This window comes from Rousettus aegyptiacus, unplaced genomic scaffold (assembly GCF_014176215.1).
Source record: "Rousettus aegyptiacus isolate mRouAeg1 unplaced genomic scaffold, mRouAeg1.p scaffold_m13_p_3, whole genome shotgun sequence".
Taxonomy (NCBI): Eukaryota; Metazoa; Chordata; class Mammalia; order Chiroptera; family Pteropodidae; genus Rousettus; species Rousettus aegyptiacus.
The window spans coordinates 60,105,417-60,125,060 of NW_023416306.1; the positions used below are offsets into that span (position 1 = coordinate 60,105,417).

General features: G+C 38.7%; 1 protein-coding gene across 3 annotated transcripts in view; it reads left to right on the plus strand.

The window, feature by feature from the left end:
• ADAMTSL1 (ADAMTS like 1) overlaps positions 1-19,644 on the plus strand; it is an 823,217-nt gene that overhangs the window by 775,779 nt on the left and 27,794 nt on the right. For all 3 annotated transcript variants that reach the window (XM_036217921.1, XM_036217923.1, XM_036217924.1), the window contains one exon: positions 17,904-18,116. In XM_036217921.1, the coding sequence (XP_036073814.1) occupies positions 17,904-18,116 (213 nt within the window). The remainder of the gene's footprint in view (positions 1-17,903; positions 18,117-19,644) is intronic.

A 19,644-nucleotide genomic window follows, 5' to 3' on the forward strand; every position in this document is an offset into this window, starting at 1 on the left:
TGGGGCTGACCCCCAAAGCGGGATTCACCCCAGTGGGTTTGTGTGCCTGTTGAGACCACTCTTTGGGTGTGCCATTTGTGAGGCTAATCAGGTGGCACTTTCCAACCAACATTCTTTCTTAATCTTATTTGGAAAGTCTCTCTTACACTGTAAGGCAACACTGTTGTAGATTTCAGAGATTAGGATGTGGCTATCATTGAGGGCCTTTATTCTTCCTACCATCCAACAATATCCAGGAATTGGTTAACATGTACTATCATGCATTGTTGCCCCAAACATAACATAACATTTCTGGAGGGCAATTTGGCAATGTGTATCAATATTTCTACATGATACTCATTGACCTAGAAATGCCACCTCAGTGATGTAAACTAAGGAGATATTTGGTACAGAGATGTATTTGCTAAGAAAGTCACCATACCATAGTATATATCAGTGAAAAATTGTAAACAATGTGATTATCTATAGAGAATTGATTATGTTCTGATGTACAAATCTTAAGCAGCATTTTAAAAGGATGATGTAGGTCTATATTTATTGATGCAGAGACTATCCAAGATTTATCAACCTATCCAGCAATATGTGTGTATGCATGTGATTAGAAGGAAGAACATTCACATAAATTAGGATTGTTTTATTTTACATTTTTCTGAATTTCTAATCTATAATAAACATGAGTTGTTTTTTTTGTGAAAACAACAGGTGATCCTATTTGCAAAGAATGTATTGAATTCTGAAGGTAAAAATAAATTTTCACAGGCTTCTGTAGTTTCACTACACTATTTGTTCTCAGTATATGAAAACTCAATGACCTTATACCCTGAATCAGGGGTTGGCCCTGTTTGTAAATGACCCATTTCATCCTCATTTTATTTGTGCAGTGTCTATGGCTGCTTTCTAGTTACAATGGCAAAGTTTAGCAGTTGTAAGAGACCATTATGACCTACAAAGTCTAAAACATTTGCTATGTAGCCTTTTACGTAAGTTTATCAGCTCCTGCTCTAAGCTTTGTTACCAACAATTACAAAAATCCTTCTGCTTAATTTTTAAGAAATTATTTTGACCAAGCAGAGAGTCAGATAGCAATATTTGCGTACCTTATTGTAAATATTTTTCATGCATGCCCCCTTCCCAAATCATAATCCAAAAATGCACTTTAGGGGGGAAAAAAGTCTCATTGCTATAAGAAAAGTTTGTCTTTCCTTCTCTGTTTTCTAGGATTTCTTACCTTTAGTCTTTAGAAATGCTGGGATCAGAAGTCTAGTGGAATGCTAATTGCACATTTTAAAGTGGAGTATAGGTGCCCAATGAGGTTACCGAATAGTTAGCATGATCCCTCCCTCCCCCATACTGAGTGAGTGCCCTTGCTCTGCCCAAGCCTGGACCTTCAGGCTTTCATATCTCCACTGTGTTTAGAATGCCTGTGAGCAGCTTAGTGGGTACATAAATTATCACTTCCATCAGTTATACAGGGATTAGGTAAATGTCTCTGTTTCAAAATGCATTTTCCATCTACACCTTCTACTTTCACCTAATGTGAGTGCTGTGGAGGATGGGGAAACCCAAAAAGAATGAATTTGATCAAGAAGTTATCTGTTCCCAGCAGATCACCATGTGCTCTGCCTCACTGGGGCCTAGATTGCCAAGAATCCCAGGTTTTTTATGGAGACAGCATTGGTTTTAGGACCTTAAGTCCAGGTAATTATTTCAAAGGTCAGAATTGGCCCCAGGGATCTGAACCTACAACCTCTTCCTTAAGTCTTCAGGGTGCCCACTAAATGCTCCAAGGAAGTCTCTGGAATATATAGGACCAAAGCAGATCGAGGACCCAAACCCAAAGAGGATTAGAATCCAAACAAATCAGTACTAGATATGTATTTTGCAAGACAAAGAACAGACATTTGGACAGCTACTATCTTCCAGATGCTTGTCACATTGCTGCACTGTCCTTTCCAGCAGGAAAGTAGGTTTCTGTCCTGTTCTTCATAGGACATCTGTACTTACGGGCCCTTCACAAACCATGCTCTCTTCAGGCTTGGCTGCCAAAAGCCACACCATCAGCTGCCAGGACATATTATTACCCCAGCAGAAGTTTGCCAGCAGCATCCTTACAAACACACCAGCAACACCTTTCCTCACTCTTCGTTCTCCCTCTATATGGCTCACATCCCTATTTCAGCTCGCCTGCTCAACTCTTCCCCCTTATTCACTTCACTCACATTGTTTATTATTTTCTTTACTTTGTTGAGAAGTTTCTGGAACCTCGAGACCCAGGAGATTTATATGGGAATAATAAATTCAGGGAAGGTCTTCCTGCTCCCCACCACCACCCCCGCCAGCTCCACCCCTGCCGCTCACTCTGGAATTCCTCGTCAGCAGTTGCTCCTTCCTGTGACTTGCTGTTGAACTCTGTGGCGTGCCCCAGTGAGGCCTCTCAGGATACCTGCTATGAATATTAGCCATTCTTCATATCCACTGCTGTTCTGTGGCTTCGGTTCAGCAGAAGAGAACTGAAATGGGGTGTGTACAGGGCTGTGAGCAAAGACCCCCACCCCCGCTTTTTTTTTTTTCCTATGGGGGTTTTTATTTCTTTTGCAAAGGCTCTGGCCCATAAACAGAGCCAAACCTAAGCCGAGTTCATGAAGGCATGTTGGCTCCGAGCTGCTGCTGGCTTTCATTTTTTTCCCCTAACCTAATCTGGATATTTTCTAGCTTTCCTCTCCATTGGCTGGAGTGAGGGGGTGAGAATGGCTATATTACTCAAGGGAAGAGAATATTCATAGTGTCTACAGCTTTACTCTAAAACCACCGTTTCGTTATCACAGCAGTAGCACCTTGATTATTATAGAGCACCTCTTGAAAGTCCTGAAATGTCTCATTTCAGACCAAATGCGAAACATTAGTCTCGTTCTTTACAGAATCTAGACCTGGTAGGTGTAATGAAGAAACATACACACAGAGGTAAGTTCTAACTTAGGACCTCAAAAGTATGGGAAGGCCAAAGTATGATCCACATTCTGAGGTTCGTTAAAAGGCCCTCTCGTCAGTGGGCTGAGACTCCTCCCTCGGCTCCGGGCAGCCTGCAGCTAGGCCTCCTTGGGGTCATCCCAGTCTTCCCTCCCGCTGGCCAGGTAGCACCTGCCAGCAGCCTGAGGGTAGAGTCAACCAGGGACTTATAAACCCAGAAATCTGAAACTTTAAAAAAATGCTGATGTGTTTTTAAAGGTGTATTTTGTGCCAAGAGCCTGCTGGCAGGGAAGGAAACACGGGAACTCTGTATATTATCCACTCGAGATAGTTTCAATCCCAATCAACACTACTGTGAATTTTTTAAGTCGGACCAATTTCCTACAACCCCCTCCCCCCACCCCAGATGGTCCAGATGATCCTGGATAAGCATGTTGGTCAGCACTGCCAAACTCTGACTTAGACGGTACAGTCATATTTTACAGCCAAGATTGTATATGCATGGACACCGTAAGTAGCATCTCACTGTTTTACCTGTAAGAGAATAACCAGGCCCTAAGCTTATGGACGCGAGCAGTAACGAAGCAATAACTAACTCATTTTGGAGAAGGCAAGGCCTTAAGTCATAAATCTGTATGGAGCTACTTTTCATGCTGAGAAATATATCAAGTTCTTCCACCAGATGCCCAGGAGCATGGAGACATTATTGTACCCCCTGCCAATGGAAACCCAAAGCGTGCCCTAGGGGTAAAGAGACATTTGGGGAATGGAAAATAGGCTTGCTCTAGTTCCTTTTTTCCAGGAATGTTTTAAAGTTAGTTTTCTTTGGGCAAATATACATGAGAATAGTCTTGGCCTGGTTATTTGACCAGCTTATTGGGAGGTCCCAGAAATCGGAGTGAAAATTAAAGTTGCTTGTCTTCTCTCACAGCCTTCTTGGGTCCAGCTGACAAATGGGGAGTAAGGAACTGAGTTTTTTCCGATATGAATTAATCATGTCTCTCAGCCTACTGCCTGGTGCCAGTTCTCACTCATTCAATGCTGCTTTAGAGACCATCTCTGTCAACCAAGGGGACAACAAACCTGAAAGGAGAGAGAGCCAGATAATGCAGTAAGGCACTTTCCCTGATTTCATCCAGTCACCCCGTGGCCTCAGAGTGAGGCCCATGCACACCATATACCATGAGCAGAATGGAGATCCCTCTATAAATTTTAAATGGCTGAGTGTTTTCCAGTTTTATAAAATTAAATTAAGGAAAGGACTCCCAGACTGACTACACCAAGTGCCAAGTTTCATCCCAGCACACATCATTTTTATAGTAAGTTTTAACTCCGTGAAAAGTACAGGATTATAATGGAAATGCTGACAGGCCCAGAGCCAGCTCATGAAGTAATAATGCCACGTCTTTAATATTTTTACACAGCATGTCCTAATCTGCCACAGCTTTAGATAGCAGTGAAATAAGTGAAAACCCCCAGAGCACTACTTTTTTCTCTTCCTCTTTTAGATTTTGTACCCCATTTTTAAACCATCCTTCCTTAGGAACCTCTTTCAGTCCATTTACATTTTTTGCTTTGTGCAATTGGTTTATCAAGCTCAGCTGCCTTTTTCTGAGCTGTTTGGCTGGAAAGGAAGGAGACGAGGGAGAATGTGCACTCTGAACTCTTGCCTTCTGCTCATTAAGAGTAAGAACTCATGAAAATGAACTCCGGATGTGTGGTTCACTCAAATGACGGGCAGCTAATGAATGCATGAGTTGGCTTGATCTATCCTATAAGGAGACCACAAATCAAGCTGCTTGCCTATCTCTTAGCAGACCAGAAATCCTGCTCATTTTAAGCCCTTCAAATGAACAAAAATATCCACTGAGTAGTGACCACAATGAGTTCAGAGCTTCTTTCTAGACAGATGCCTCAAAGACAGCTCTCCTCACCACCTATAAGGTGAGCCAGCCTCTTCTGCAGGCAGTGTGAGGAAGTCAAAGCCAGGGCACCAGGCCTCCCAGGTTTCTAACCCTGTATTTTCCTCACCTGTTGAACTCAGCCTGTTTCCCTGAGTGATGCTATTTTAGTTACAGAAACCAATGTGAAATAGGAGACAAAAGTGAAGAAAGTCAGTAAGGTCAATTTGACTTAATCAGGAGTGTCAACTAGTGGCAGGTTATAGCTAAACTGACTCCCAGAGGATACAATTTCATATATAATTTATTTTTCTTATTGTACACATCTCCCCCATTCTATACTTTTATCACTCTCCAGTTAATGTGGTTTTTTAAAAAAAAAAAAAAATTAAGTAGGTGAAACTCGGAGAAAAACCTTCACACATATGTGAATCACACCTGGCTTCGGCTCAATTTAGAGCCACAGTGGACCTAGGAATGAAGGCCTAAAGGCAATATTTTCTTTCACTGGTTAGGAAGGGTTGATAGAGGCTTTCTGCTGCCAGAATTCTCATTAACTAGGCAGCTTTCCCAAGCACTGCTTCCTCCTCAGCAACCTAACTAACTCAGGACCTATAATAACTGAGGTCTGAGGAGAGCAAGCCCTGTCATTCCCTGCTGATTGAGCATTTCCTGGGGTGGACATTGAGATTGGGAGGATAGAAATGGTCAACATTCATGTAGCTGGGAGGGAAACAGAAAAAGAGAAGCTAACCCCTGTATGAAACACTGTTACCTTCCTCACTGAAGCAAAGGAAGCAGGAGAGTGGTTCATTATTTGGCCCCTCTCGTGGTATGAAATATGTTAGCACACGGTTTTTGGTGTCCTTGAATATGGCACATCCAGAGATTGCGCACCTCCAAAAAATGATCGATACTTCTTTTACTTTAACAAATGAGAAATGTCCGTGACAGAAGGGAACCCCTGTTACAAGCCAGGTTTTCTCATTAGCAGAGAAAGTGGATAATTATTCACTGAGAACATACAGAGTGGAAATTAATGTTAGATTCCTTGTTTTGACTATTGCTATTGGCAAACCTCAGAGACCACTGTGTACACAGAGATGTGCACATAAACATGTACATAAAAGAAAAGGGGCCTGCACTACACATGTGCTGAGGAGGGTACCAATTCTGAATACAAAGTTTTTAAGGAGAAGAAGCTATGTATTCAGTTAAAAGCATGGAAGAACATATTAGTAATAGAAAAAGGAGATAGATGCCTGGCGATTTGGTTCATTTACTTAATTATAATTAGTTTATTTTGGTCTTTACTTTCCTTTAACTGTTGAAAGTAGACTTTCCTAGAGCATTTTCAATCCAAGATGAGTTGTCACACTTCTTAGGAATACATTTTCTAAGGTTACTGTTCAGATGTGAAGGAAAACACAATTACCTATTGAGCAGAATATTTAAGATTGTCACAGTTAAGATATACATTTAGCAATCTCTATGAAAGACCCAAAATAATCATCGACAAGGCAGGAGTTTATCCCTGTCTCTTGTAGCAGTATGGAGGAAGACAATCCAGGCATGGTCTGGCAACCTACTGCCACCTAGGGAGCCAGGCAAAAAAATTTTTAAACTCCTGTTGCTTTGCAGTATTCCCATGATCTACCTAACCAAATGGTTTTCTCCGTATACAAGTTCTCAATAGCAGGATGGAGGAAGGGGCAACAAAAGCAAGTTTTTAAAAATATGTCCCAGGATGCATATACATTACCTTTCATTTCACTGAGTGTAATCACATGGCTCACACCCTGTTCTTCCAGGTAGCTATGTACCTAACTAAAATTCTGGATTCTTTTACTATAAGAAGGAAAGGATGGATATGAAGGGATAACTAGTAGTTTCTGCTATACAGAGTAACCACACTAAAGTTAGAATCAAAGGTGACAGACAGGAGTACAAAGGAAAATGATCTCTGACTTCAACAGAGATGGATGAAATCTGGCAGGAATTTTTAAGTTGGGAAAATTATAAAATATTTGCAGAAACATCTGAAAATAGCAGCCTAGGACAGCATTTGTTGTTGTTAAAACCTTATAGGAGTTAGAATAGCTGCTATCAACTGGGCAAGTAATAACAAGAGTTGGACAGGATGAGGAGAAAAAGGAACCCTCATACACTGCTGGTGGGACTGCGAATTGGTACAGCCACTATGGAAAACAGTATAGAGGGTCCTCAAAAAACTAAGAATTGATCTACCATATGATTCAGCAATCCCTTTACTGGGTATTTATCCCAAAGACTTGAAAACTCATAACCAAAAATTCATAGTGTTCATAGCAGCATTATTCACCGTGGCTAGAACATGGAATCAACCAAAGTGTCCTATGATAGATGATTGGATAAAGAAGCTGTGGTACATATATACAGTGGAATATCATTCAACCATAAGAAGAGATGAAATACTGCCATTTGTGACAACATGGATGGACCTCTAGATAATCATACTAAGTGAAATAAGCCAGACAGAAAAAGTTGAAAAACACATGATATCACTTATATGTGGGATATAAACCTAAAACCAGCAACAAACGAACAGGACAAACAGAGACTCATGGACATGGACAATAGACTAATGGTTATCAGAGGATAGGGGGTGGGGGAGGAGGGGGGAGGGAGACAGAGTAAAGGGGGTCAAATATGTAGTGACAGAAAGAAATCTAACTATGGGTAGTGAACATGCAGTGCAATGTGTGTGTGTGTGTACACATGTGTGTGTGTGTGTGTATGCCTTACTGCTAAATTATACACCTGAAACTTACTGGATTTGGTTAATCAATGTCATCATAATAAAAATAAAAAATAAAAATTAAAAAACAAAAGACCTTATAGGAAAAGCATAGAGCTGAATAAGCAGAATATGTGAAACGTAGTTCTTTGGATACCAAGTTGCTACTGATGATCAATGGTTTAGACAATTCAAAATGTTTATTCCTTTTTATATTCCTTTGCATATGTACAAAGTAAACAAAATAGTATAATGAACCCATATGCACTCATCACCCTGGCTTCAATAAAAATATTCTGCCATTCCTATTTCTTTTATACTTTTACCTACTCTCTACCCCTCCCCTACTAATTATTCTTCTAGGTAAAATTTGCATACGTTAAAATGTACAACTCAACCTTAGAATTTTGACAGATGCACCAATGTAACTATATCCTTATCTAATATATGTTTGACCACTTGATTTTTTTCCCCGTCTTTTTACTCTGTTTCATTCTGGCTGATTTCTATTACTATATCTTTAATTTCACAAATCTTTTTTATAGTATTTAGTCTTCTATCAATTCTATCCAGTGATTTTTTTTTATTTCATAAAATGTTTCATTTCTAGAAGTTCATTGATTTTTTTTATAACTTCCATTTCCTCCTTTCCTCAGTACGTGCATGTTTTCCTTTAAATACTTAACATATTTTTACTACCTTGTTTTCATAGCCTTGTCTACTACTAAGTTCATCATCCCTATCATTTCTTGATCTGTTTCCATTGACTGATTTTTGTCACATTTTTCTATTTCTTGACTAATCCAGTAATACTTGATTGGATGCTGGATGGTATAAATTTTATATTGTGAAGTGTCCGAATTTGGCCTTTTATAGAACTTGCTGAATTTTCTTCTATTGAGAAGTTATGCTATAATTCGATCTTTTTAAAGTTTTTTTTTTTAAGCTCAATCGTAGTAGATTTAGAGTAGTCTTTAATCTACAGCCTGCTGGGGTCTGTCTCTGCCGCATGCCCTCAGATAATAAGTATGTCCACTCTGGCTGGTGAGAACTTGAAAACCTTCCAGCCCTGTTTCAGCTTTGGGAAATAGTAAACTCACAGGTCCCTGGCTGGTCTTTTCTCAGTCTTACAGAGTTTCACTTTATGCCTGCACATCTTCAGCTGAGCAAAGACTCCAGAGGAATTGATGCACATTTCTGGAGCTCTTTTTCCATGCAGCACCCTCATCACCAGAATTCTTAGCAACTTCCAACTGCCTCAGGCTCTTCGAACTCTGTCCTTTGTTTTATCAGTTCATCCAGACTGCAGTGTTCTCCTTGAGATAGTCCTCTGTTATGAGCTGAATTATATCCTCCTAAAAAAATGTCGAGGTCCCTAACCCTCGGTACTTGTGAATGTCACCTTATTTGGAAATCGGGTCTTTGCAGATGATCAAGTTAAGATGAGGTCATTAGAGTGGGCCCTAATGTGATCGGTGTCCTTATGAAAAGGGGAAATTTGGACTGAGACAGACAAAAAAACTCCACATGAATATGAAAGCAGTGATCAGAGTGATGCATCTACAAGCCAAGGAACACAAGATTTCCAGCAAACCACCAGAAGGTAGGAGAGAGGGACAGAACAGATTATCTTCACAGCCCTCAGAAGGAGCTAACTCTGTTGACACTTTGATCTCAGACTTCTAGCCTCTATAAGTGAGGCAATAGATTTCTGTTGGTTAAGCCACCCAGTTTGTGGTACTTTATTGTAACAGCTTAAAGAATCTAATATACCATCCACACTTTACAGTTAAGCATGTGCCTCTAGGCAGAAAGTCAGAGAATTCATAGAGCTCACCTAATCTTTTCTGTTATACAGACATCACAGTCTTTTACTGTCTGTTGTCTAATGTCTTAAAATAATCATGTTATACATTTTTGTCCAGTTTTCTAGTTTTTTGGGGGACAAAAGAGAAAGCTCAATCCTTGTTACTCCATCATGGCTTTCAAGTCTTTTTCTTTATTAATTTCAACAGTTTGACTATAGGTACCTAGGTAATCTGTTAACCTTCTTGGAACTTTATGTAGTTTTCCAAAAAATTTGAGAGGGTAGATGTTTTATTTCTTACAGTATTTCTATCTTATTCTTTCCTTCTCAGACTTGAATTACACATATAGTAGACCTTGCAATGTTTTTCTTGAGGCTCTGTTTATTTTCCTTCAACCTTTTTACCTTCTGTTCTTCATATTGGATAATTTCTGCTGAACTATATTAAAGATCACTAATACTTTGTCCTGCCATCTTCAATTTCCTGTTTAGCTCATTTAATGAATTTTTTTTGTACTTTTCAGCTCTAGATTTTTTTTATAGTTTTAGCTTCACTACTGAGATATTCCATCTATTCATTTATTGTGACCATATTTTTCTTTATGTACTTACATATTATAGCTACTTTAAAGTCACTGTCCACTTATCGCAACATTTGTATTATCTCAGGATTGGTTTTGATGCTGTTTCTCTTGAATATAGGTCATATTTCTTCTTGTCTAGTGGTTTTATATCATATACTGAATATTAGAGAATTTAGATTCTGTTGTGTTCCTCTGAAGAGTGTTTTTTGTTTAACAAATGGTTAACTTGACTCAAATTCCAACCTCTTGTCTTCCCTTCAGTGGAAACCAACTGGAATTTCCACTCTGTTCTTTCAGCTTCTAGCTGCTGCTCTTTTTCTAGGCCCCCTGGGGACTGCCTATTAAGAATTTGGGCAGGTATCGTGCAGATTTTGACTTTATCACCTCTATGACTCTTCCAGAACTTCCTCCCCCAACTTTCCAGCTGTTCTAAGAGCCCCCAGACTCTGTCCTCTGACATCTAAAATCAATAAAGTTATAATTTTCCAGCTCCCTGAGCCACATGGGGATTGGACAATTTCCTTAGGCAGGAGGCCATAAGCTGGCAAATCACATCTGTTGCCATTCCTGGGTTTCTAGAACAAGCTCTCATTTCTGCCACTGCTTTTGGTCACTCTTCAGTGCTTTCAAAGAGTTGTATTGTTTTGTGTATTTTTTGTTGTTTATTTTTGTTGTTTGTTTTTATGATTGTTATCTGCAGGAAGTTTAGCTCAACCAAGTTATTCATCATTACTATAAGCTAGAATCCCCAGTCAAATTTTTTAAAGAATTTTCTAGCCAAGATCTACTCTGTTCCTATTTTGCAATATTTGAAGCATTCCCATTTATCCTCTTTAATTCTTTATCTTTTTAATAACCCAGTTGTCAGTTGGTCCACTTCTAAAGAGTCAAGACCCAGAGATGGATTCTCTCTTAAATAAAGAAATGGATGTACAGAGCATTCAGTGAGATGGTTTGATATACAGAACACTTTTATTTCCAATTGCACTAAGAATTATTGATCATTTTAACATGAGTTAGAATTTTACCATTTATGTTGCCTAAAAAGGGGGAGGTTGTTTGGTCAGTTATTTTCATATACTAATGAAACAATGCATTCATTTTTAAAAATTCTTATTGATCACTGATTTACTAATAACTTGTTTCTTAATCAGCTTCCTTTCTGGATTTCCATGGTGTTACATAGTCTCAATTTCCCCCATCTCTCAGACCACTTCTTAGACTCCTTTAGTCCTTTCTCTTCCTTCTTCAATCACCGAATGCTAGAGTTCTCTCATTGTTTTGCTCTGAAGCCTGATCTCTCTTCATTGAAGATTTCTTCCACACACATCTGTGAGACTGGGTCACAAAATCTGTGTAGCCAGCTCTGATCTCTGACTTACCTTTTTATCTTTATCATCTCAATGGATTTTTCCATCCTGAGATTCAGTAACAACCTTTAAAGTCAATATGTTTACAACTAAACTTATCCGTCATCAGCGGTGAAGATAAGGAATAGCTTCTCTTCCTAATTTACCTGTTTCCATTAATAGTCTCTTTTGCATTCCAACCTCTTTGCCTCCACCAGTCTCCTGTCAGAGCTAATATGTCTCATTTCTTGCCACATCTGAACTGAAATTCTAGATGGTCTTTTCTCTCCAGCCAGTGAATTTTGCAAACAATCACTTTAATGACCCGTCTAAAGCCAATCTTGATTATATCATTCCCCCTCTTCAGGAGTCCCAAAACATCAGATTCTGGCCTTCAATTCCCATTGTAATTCCCACCCACTAAGCCAGCTTTATCTGTGTTCCCCATGTTCCAGTCGACTAGTCTTTTCTCCCAGCCACACCACCAGTTTTCTTATCTTTGCACCTTTGCTCACACTACTTCTAGACTGCCTTCCCCTTCCTACTCGGTATCCCTGGTCTCTGCTTAGCTTAACCCTAAATAACATCCATATATTCTATCCGTTCCATGAGCCCTTCATTAATATAGTTCAATTTCACTACACATCGATATAAGCAGTATAGATTGAAATAGATCCACTTTGCCCTTGGCTCCATGAAGAGGAAGAGGAGGATTGAGGATGATGAGTTTGAGATAATACTGAAAAATCTTGAAATCTAAAAACACCCTAAAGATCATCTAATTTAGTGGTTACTAATAGTGGAATCTTTTTATGCAGAAGCCATATCTATCTATCTATATCTGTCTTTCTATCTATCTATCAATCTATCTATATATCTATCTGCAGTGCTTAAAATGTAGATAAAGCCCCCAAGACCCCACCTGTGCAGATTCCCTTTCAAGGTCCCCTCCCCAGGTACCTCTTCAGAACCCCAGGGCCTCAGGGAACATCAACTTAAAAATCATTGACTAAACTAAAAGCTCTCATTTACAAATTAGAAAACTGAACCCAGAGAATCCTAAAAAACTCTAGAGTTTTCTTCGAGAGTCATGAATCTGGGTAGCTGCATTTGAAAATAACTAACTTGTTTTCTTTGTAAAACTTTCTACAAAAAAGATTTCACCTTGATAGATTTCAGAATGAGAGGCATTACTATGAAGGCAGCTTCTCAAAAACACCTGTCTTAGCGCTCCTCATGGAGCTCTCTCAAGATGAGTTTCAAGAACTACATATTCGTGGCAGCCCTGATGCCTACCATTGGACCAAACCCTACCTCATCCTCTACCACATTCATCCCCATCCCCACTGGAAGTAGTAGACTGAAGGCCCTGGGAACAGGTCCAAGATCCAAGCGAAATGAGATCCACACGGGCCAAGAGTGGTGTCCTGGCTGTTCACTGTGGCTTCTGTTTCCAAAAAAAAAAAAGGGGGGGAGAGTTTGGAATTTAATTGTTATGCAAATGTTCCTCTTATTTAGCTTACTAAGATTTCTGGCTCCCAGATAAGTAACTTTATCAGCCACAGAAAACAGCTTGAGGCTGCTATCACTTTTTTTCTGCCTAAATACTCTCTCATAAATGAATCCTAATGGAGCTGAGAAAATAAAAACCAGGAGTAAACATGAGAGATTCCCTGTCCCAAATATCTACTATTTCCTTGAGAACAGCAAGGTTCTTATTTATCAACTTAGAATCTAGTCAGACTCACCAGAGCTCTGTCCACATTGACCAAACAGAATGATTCATGGAGACAGCTTCTAAAGTGTATGGCACCTATTTTTTTTTTTCAAAGCAGATGTATTTGCGAGACATACATTTGCTGTTTTCATTCTGAAAAGCTGTACTTGTCTGAAGCTTCACTTTTTAAAGCATGTTATTTGCCTAAATAAATGTAGTTTTCCTGCCCTTTATTTAAAAAATGAAACCAGCATCTATCCCCAGACTCATTTGAGATTACAGCAGGTGAGCGCTGCCAATCTCAGGAGATCCCCAATGAACTGATTTCTATACTCCTCTCCCCCAGGCCATGCCCACACCCATTTCATAATGAAAGTGCAATGACACCATAATGGAGCTCATAGCATATAGATGCCTAATACCACCAGGAGCACACGGGAACCTGCTCCTCCTGAGTACCTGAATAAGAAGATACAGGTCTGGAGACAGCCAAGATAGCGCTTGGGTAAAAACTCTGACCTGCTCTAGGCCTTGGACACATGGGCCAAGCAGAAGAGATAGAAGGCGCTTCTCCCTAAGTATATCAGTTAGCTATTGCCAAAAAAAAAATAAAATAATAAAAATAATAAAATACTCTGCATTTAAAAAACACAAGTGTCAACATAAGAAGCGTCCAAACCTGTGGAGAATTTTTATAAGAGTCTATTTGAGCCAAACTGACAACATATCAACATATGCCGGGGAGCAAGATCTCAAATGCTCCATAGAGTAACAGTTTTGCAATTTCTTTTATGCATTTCAAATTAAGGAAGGAATATAAGACAGATTACATGAAGGGGGAGAAAGCAAGGTGGGGATTGGATTACAGGATAGTTATCAATATTGTGTGTTCTCTTGAGGATATTTATGGTCTGTTTTAAAGACAGTTAACCTAGGTACATAGAAACAATGGACATGTTTGCTTAAGGCAAAGATAAACTATTTTACTAAATAGGCTATATTCCTGGGCCATGACTACCCACCATGACCCACCCTGTAAGAAACTTATGATCAGATCACCCTGTGAGGTTACTTTCCATACAACCCCCTTTTTGTCCACACATAATCAGTGGCCTAAAATAACAATAATATATTCTTACCGATCTTATTTATTTAGTTCAGCTGATCTAAACTGGGTTTGGCTGGGGCGACTTGGCTGTTCTCCACATTTCTCTCGTTATTCTCTTGGGATCATCAGGCTAGTTCAGGCATGTTTTGGTGGTGATGGCAAAGACGCGAACACAAGCAAAGACACAAGGTCTCTGGATGTCAAGGTCTGGATCTGGTACACCAGCACATCTGCCTCACTTCTTTTATCATGGTAAAACGAATACACATAACATAAAATTTACTATTTTAACCATTTTAAGTGTACCATTCAGTGGCATCAATTATATTCATGTTGTGCAACATAAAAGCTTTACATCTCCAGAATTCTTTCATCTCAAACTAAAACTCTGAGCCCATATAATAATAATTCTCCATTTCCTCCATCCCCCAGCCCCTGGTAATCACTGTTCTACTTTCTGCTTCTGTGAATTTGACTACACTAGGAAACTCATATAAGTGGAATCAAATTACAAATATTGTAATATTTGTCCTTTTGTTTCTGGCTTCTTCAACTTAATATTTTCAAGGTTCATCCATATTGTCACATGTATCAGCATTCCTTTTTAAGGCTAAATAATGTTTCATAATACATATGCACCACATTTTGGTTTTTTTCCACCCTTTGTGAAACATTTGGATTGTTTTAGCTGTCATGAATACTTCTATGAACATTGGTGTACAAATACCTGTTCAAGTCCCTGCTTTTAATTCTTTTGGGTATATATCCCGAAGTGGATCATACCATAAATCTATGTTTAATTTATTGAGGAATTGTCATATTATTTTCCACATTGGCTGTACCATTTTATATTCCTACCAACAATGCACAAGGGTTCTAATTTATATATTTACCAACACTTTTTTGTTTTTTTTAATGATCATCCTAATGAGTGATAAGTGGTATCTCATGATTATGATTTGAGTTTATATAACAATTGGTGATATTGAACATCTTTTCATGTGCTTATTGGCCATTGGTATATCTTTGTAGCAAGACTATTCAAGTCTTTGCCCATTTTTAAATTCATTTATGGTTATTGTTAAGTCGTAGGAGTTCTTTATATATTCTGGATTTTTTTTTTTTAACACCTACACTACCTGGTCTTCCTAGGTGGTCTCCCGTCCAAGTACTAACCAGGCCTGACCCTGCTTAGCTTCCAAGATCAGACTCAACTTACACTTCAGTACTCTAGTTAGTACCTATATTCTGGATATTACTCCCTTATCAGATATGTGATTTGCAAATATTTTCTCCCATTCTGTGGGTTGCCTTTTCAATCTGTTGATGGTGTCCTTTGCACAAAAACTTTCAATTTTGATGATCTCCAGTTAGTCCAATTTTTTTGTTGTTGCCTGTGCTTTTAGTGTCTAAGAAATCATCACCAAATCCTATATTGTGAAGCTTTTCCCTAAGATTTTTATACTTTTAACTCTTAGGTTTAGGTGTTTGGCCCTTAAAATAATTTTAATATATGGTGTAAAGGATCCAACATTTTTTTTTTCGCATGTGGCTATCCAGTTTTCCCAGCACCATTTGTTGAAAAGATTGTTCTTTTCTCAGTTGAATGATCTTGTCATTTGACCATATATGCAAGAGTTTATTTCTGGAATCTCTATCCAATTAGTCTGTATGTCTGTCTTTATGCCAATACCATACTGTTTCAATTACTATGGCTTTTAATAAGTTTTAAAATCAAAGTATAAGCTCTTCAACACTGTTTTTTTTTTTAATCGTTTTGGCTATTTGTGGTCTCTTAAGATTTTATATGAATTTTAAGATAGATTTTTCTATTTCTGCAAAAGAACATCATTGAGATTTTGATAGGCATTGCATTGAATCTGTAGTTCACTTTGGGGAGTACTGACATCTTAACAATGTTAAGTCTTCCAATCATGAACGTGAGGTATCTTCCCATTTATTTGTGTTTTAATTTCTTTTAGCAATGTTTTATAGTTGTCAGTGTCTTTCCCTCCTTAGTTAAATTTATTATTAAGTATCTTATTCTTTTTGATGCTACTGTTAGTGGAATTGTTTTCTTAATTTTCCTTTCAGATTATTCATCATTAGTGTAACATCTGACTCATTTTATTGGCCCAAGTAATCACATGGCCAAAGTCAGGAAGGAGGTGGGGAAGTTGGATTCTATAACACTATATCCCACACTGAGCTTCCTAGGCAGATTTTAGCATTATTTTTCTAGGGTCCTTCTTCAAATTAGTCACTCCAACCCAGTCAGGCTTCACAATTACAGTGAAAATGTGTGTGTGTAGTGGGGAGGGCAAAGGTAAGAAAGAAATGAACAAAGGAAGTAGATAACAAGGTGCCTAGATAAATTGCTGGTACCCAGCTGAACTAGTAGGTATGAATGTAAGAACACAAGGCAAAGAGTAAAAAGGCATGTTCATTGATCTTGGGAAGGTTTCTTAGTATCTCTGATCCTCAGTTTCTTCCTTTGGCAGCAGGCTAGATGATCTCTAAGGGCCTTTCCTATGTTGACTCTGCATACTATTCCAGTTCTGACAGTGCTGCCCCAGAATAGAAAACAAGCCAACACTGGAAAATCTCTTCTCTTTACAGATCCATAAGCACACATATCCATGTAGGTGGCCATCTGTGTGTCTCATAGATGTCATCATTTACATTGCATTTTATTAATGTGCTTTTTTTTTTTAATTCTATACCATCTGGGAATTCTTTGTAAGAGGAAAGATAGTCTTAACTATCTTAACAATCCCCAGAACAGTAGTCACCAAATAGATTTTTAAAACTGAACTGAGGGAAAACCTCCAGTATCTTTTTAATATTTAATGATTTATCATGTGTTCTAAACTTCCAAATAAATTTTCTATAGAAGCTTAGTTGCTGGGGACACACAGAAAATTCAGCAAGTATTTTGAATTTAGAGAAAATGAGTTTCCCCTCATAACTGCAATCAGTTTATTTTACTAATTCTATGCTACAGAATATTTAGTAGACATGATATCTCAGTTTAATATTTTGGAATTTTAATGTATCAAAATGTGTTCAATGACTATGTAAAAAAGTGTAATATTGTACATGTCCAATGCAAGCTTGGAAAGAGCTGTCAGAAGGCCAAGATTCTTGACTTATAAAGAAATGAGATCAGTGTTTAAAATTGTTTTCCTAGTCTCTGTTGAAAAATTTTGGCTTGAAAATCATATAAAGAGTAAAATGAAGGCAGATATTAGGCTTTTACCAATTACAGTTTGATTTTTAACTATTACTATATAGTATGTATTTTTTCCAAATCATTTCATTTGAAGAAGTGATTTCTTTCCAAATAAAATCGGTGTAGGAACTAATTAACTTGGAAAAAAATGTTCGATGAATGAATATTAATTGTTTTATTTTTTAAAAGTTAGTACAGGGATACAGATAGCAATAGGCACTTTGTGTCCTCCAATAATTTTTACTTATTATTGAATGAACAATCGTCACTCTCCCAGAATAAAATCATCTCCTATTTGCTTGGGAATGGCAAGCATAAAAAAAAAAAAAAAAAAAAAAAAATGCCATGGGGAGGGCCATGTTATACATATGACCTCTAGAGCCACAGAGACTCTAAAGCAGCTCATCAGGAATGTGTCCTTTTTGGGTTTATCAATAATTTGCCTCTCCTTTCCTCTTCTAGGCTGCCCCATCAAAGGTCACCCAACCCCCAATATCACCTGGTTCCATGGTGGTCAGTCAATTGCCACTGTCACAGGATTGACATATCATATCTTGGCAGCTGGACAGATTCTTCAAGTTGCAAATCTTAGTGGCAAGTCTCAAGGGGAATTCAGCTGCCTTGCTCAGAATGAGGCAGGAGTGCTCGTGCAGAAGGCCTCTCTCAGAATCCAAGGTAAGAAACCCGTTGGGTTTTGGATGCTGGGCTTATTTCTTAAACAAGAGAGTCCACCTGGGAATCTAATTCTCTAGTAGACAAGGTGATTTTTTATCTCCAGTGGTTTCTAGAGCATGAAAACTGAAACTGAACCATGTTTTCATACAATGAGGCCCTTCAAAAGAGCCATCAGGCCCCACTCCAGCATAACCTGGAAATGTCAGTGCTGCTTTCGTAAATGGGCCCTTCTGCTTATACCATTGCTGCAGAACCAAGGAAGCATCACCATATAGCAAGGTCAAATGTGTTTCTTTTGTGCTTGGTTAACTAGTGAAAAATACACACACACAAACACACCCCTGGTAAAAAATATATACATATACAAATTTTTTCTCTTGGTTTAGTTCCAAAATATCTCTTGATCTAAACCGCTTGGCTACTGCTGCCTGCTCTGGAGAGTCAGGGCTGGTGTCAGTACCTGCAAGCTCTTGAAGCGTCTTCTGCCACAGTCACATGCTAGGTGCTTTCCAGGCAGCTTTCCTGCAGCCCTTTCAGAGGACAGACTGAGAAGCCTGTGTGGCTGGTATATTAACCTTCCTGGAACATGTGCAGGTCAGAAAGGCCTTGAGCAGAGCTCGGTATTTGCTGGACCAAGTTATGAATAAGCCCAAAACAGTGCGAGAGGAGCCAAAACTGGCCTTGTTATAGAAACTAAGTGAGGCTTCTGAGTTTTCCCTAGGTTGGTTCTACCTGTGGCCTATGCGTGAGTTTTAGGGAAAGCAAAATCCATATTCTATATGTAGGATTCTGTGGTAACGGACAGACTTTTGTGCCAATATAGCACATGAAAGGGAGACTTCCAAGCACATGGGTTTTCCTTAAATATCCTTCCCCGCCATTTGGCTTTCCAGACAGGAAAGTAAATGTTCCATTTTCTTGCCAGCCAGCCAGCCAGCCAGCCATTCTCTGCTGAAAACCAGAAGCCAGTGCCTATCTGCAAGATTTGTAATATACAGCTTTGCAACTAAGCACTCACAATTTATCAACCCATGGTTATTTTTAACAGCTTTCCTACCAGTGAGTCCCCCGATAGAAAATCCAAAGAAATTGCTTTTCGCAGACATCAGTACATGCTGCCTCACTTAAATGAGTACTCTCAGAGTAGGGTGGGGGTTTTTAACTAACATCTACGAAGTCTAATTTGAATCTGCACTTTTAAATATGATTAAGTATTTCTGACATTTTTATATCTTTGTTGAAAAATAAAGTCACTTTCTGGTAAGCTAGTAGAAAAAAAATAAGAGCACTTTAAGGAGTATGTTTAAAAATAGTAAGAGCTATAGCGACTGATTAAGTACTTTCTCTCTCTGTGCCAGGCACGGGGCTAGGTTCTTGACCTTTATTATATCCAGGCTTTACAATAACTTGATAAGTGATAACTAGCATGCTCCTTTTGTAGCGAGTTAACTGAGGCCTCTGGAGACCACATGACTTGTCTAGATAGACCAGGAACAGAAACCACTGAGGGGCAGAGGCTAATTCATAA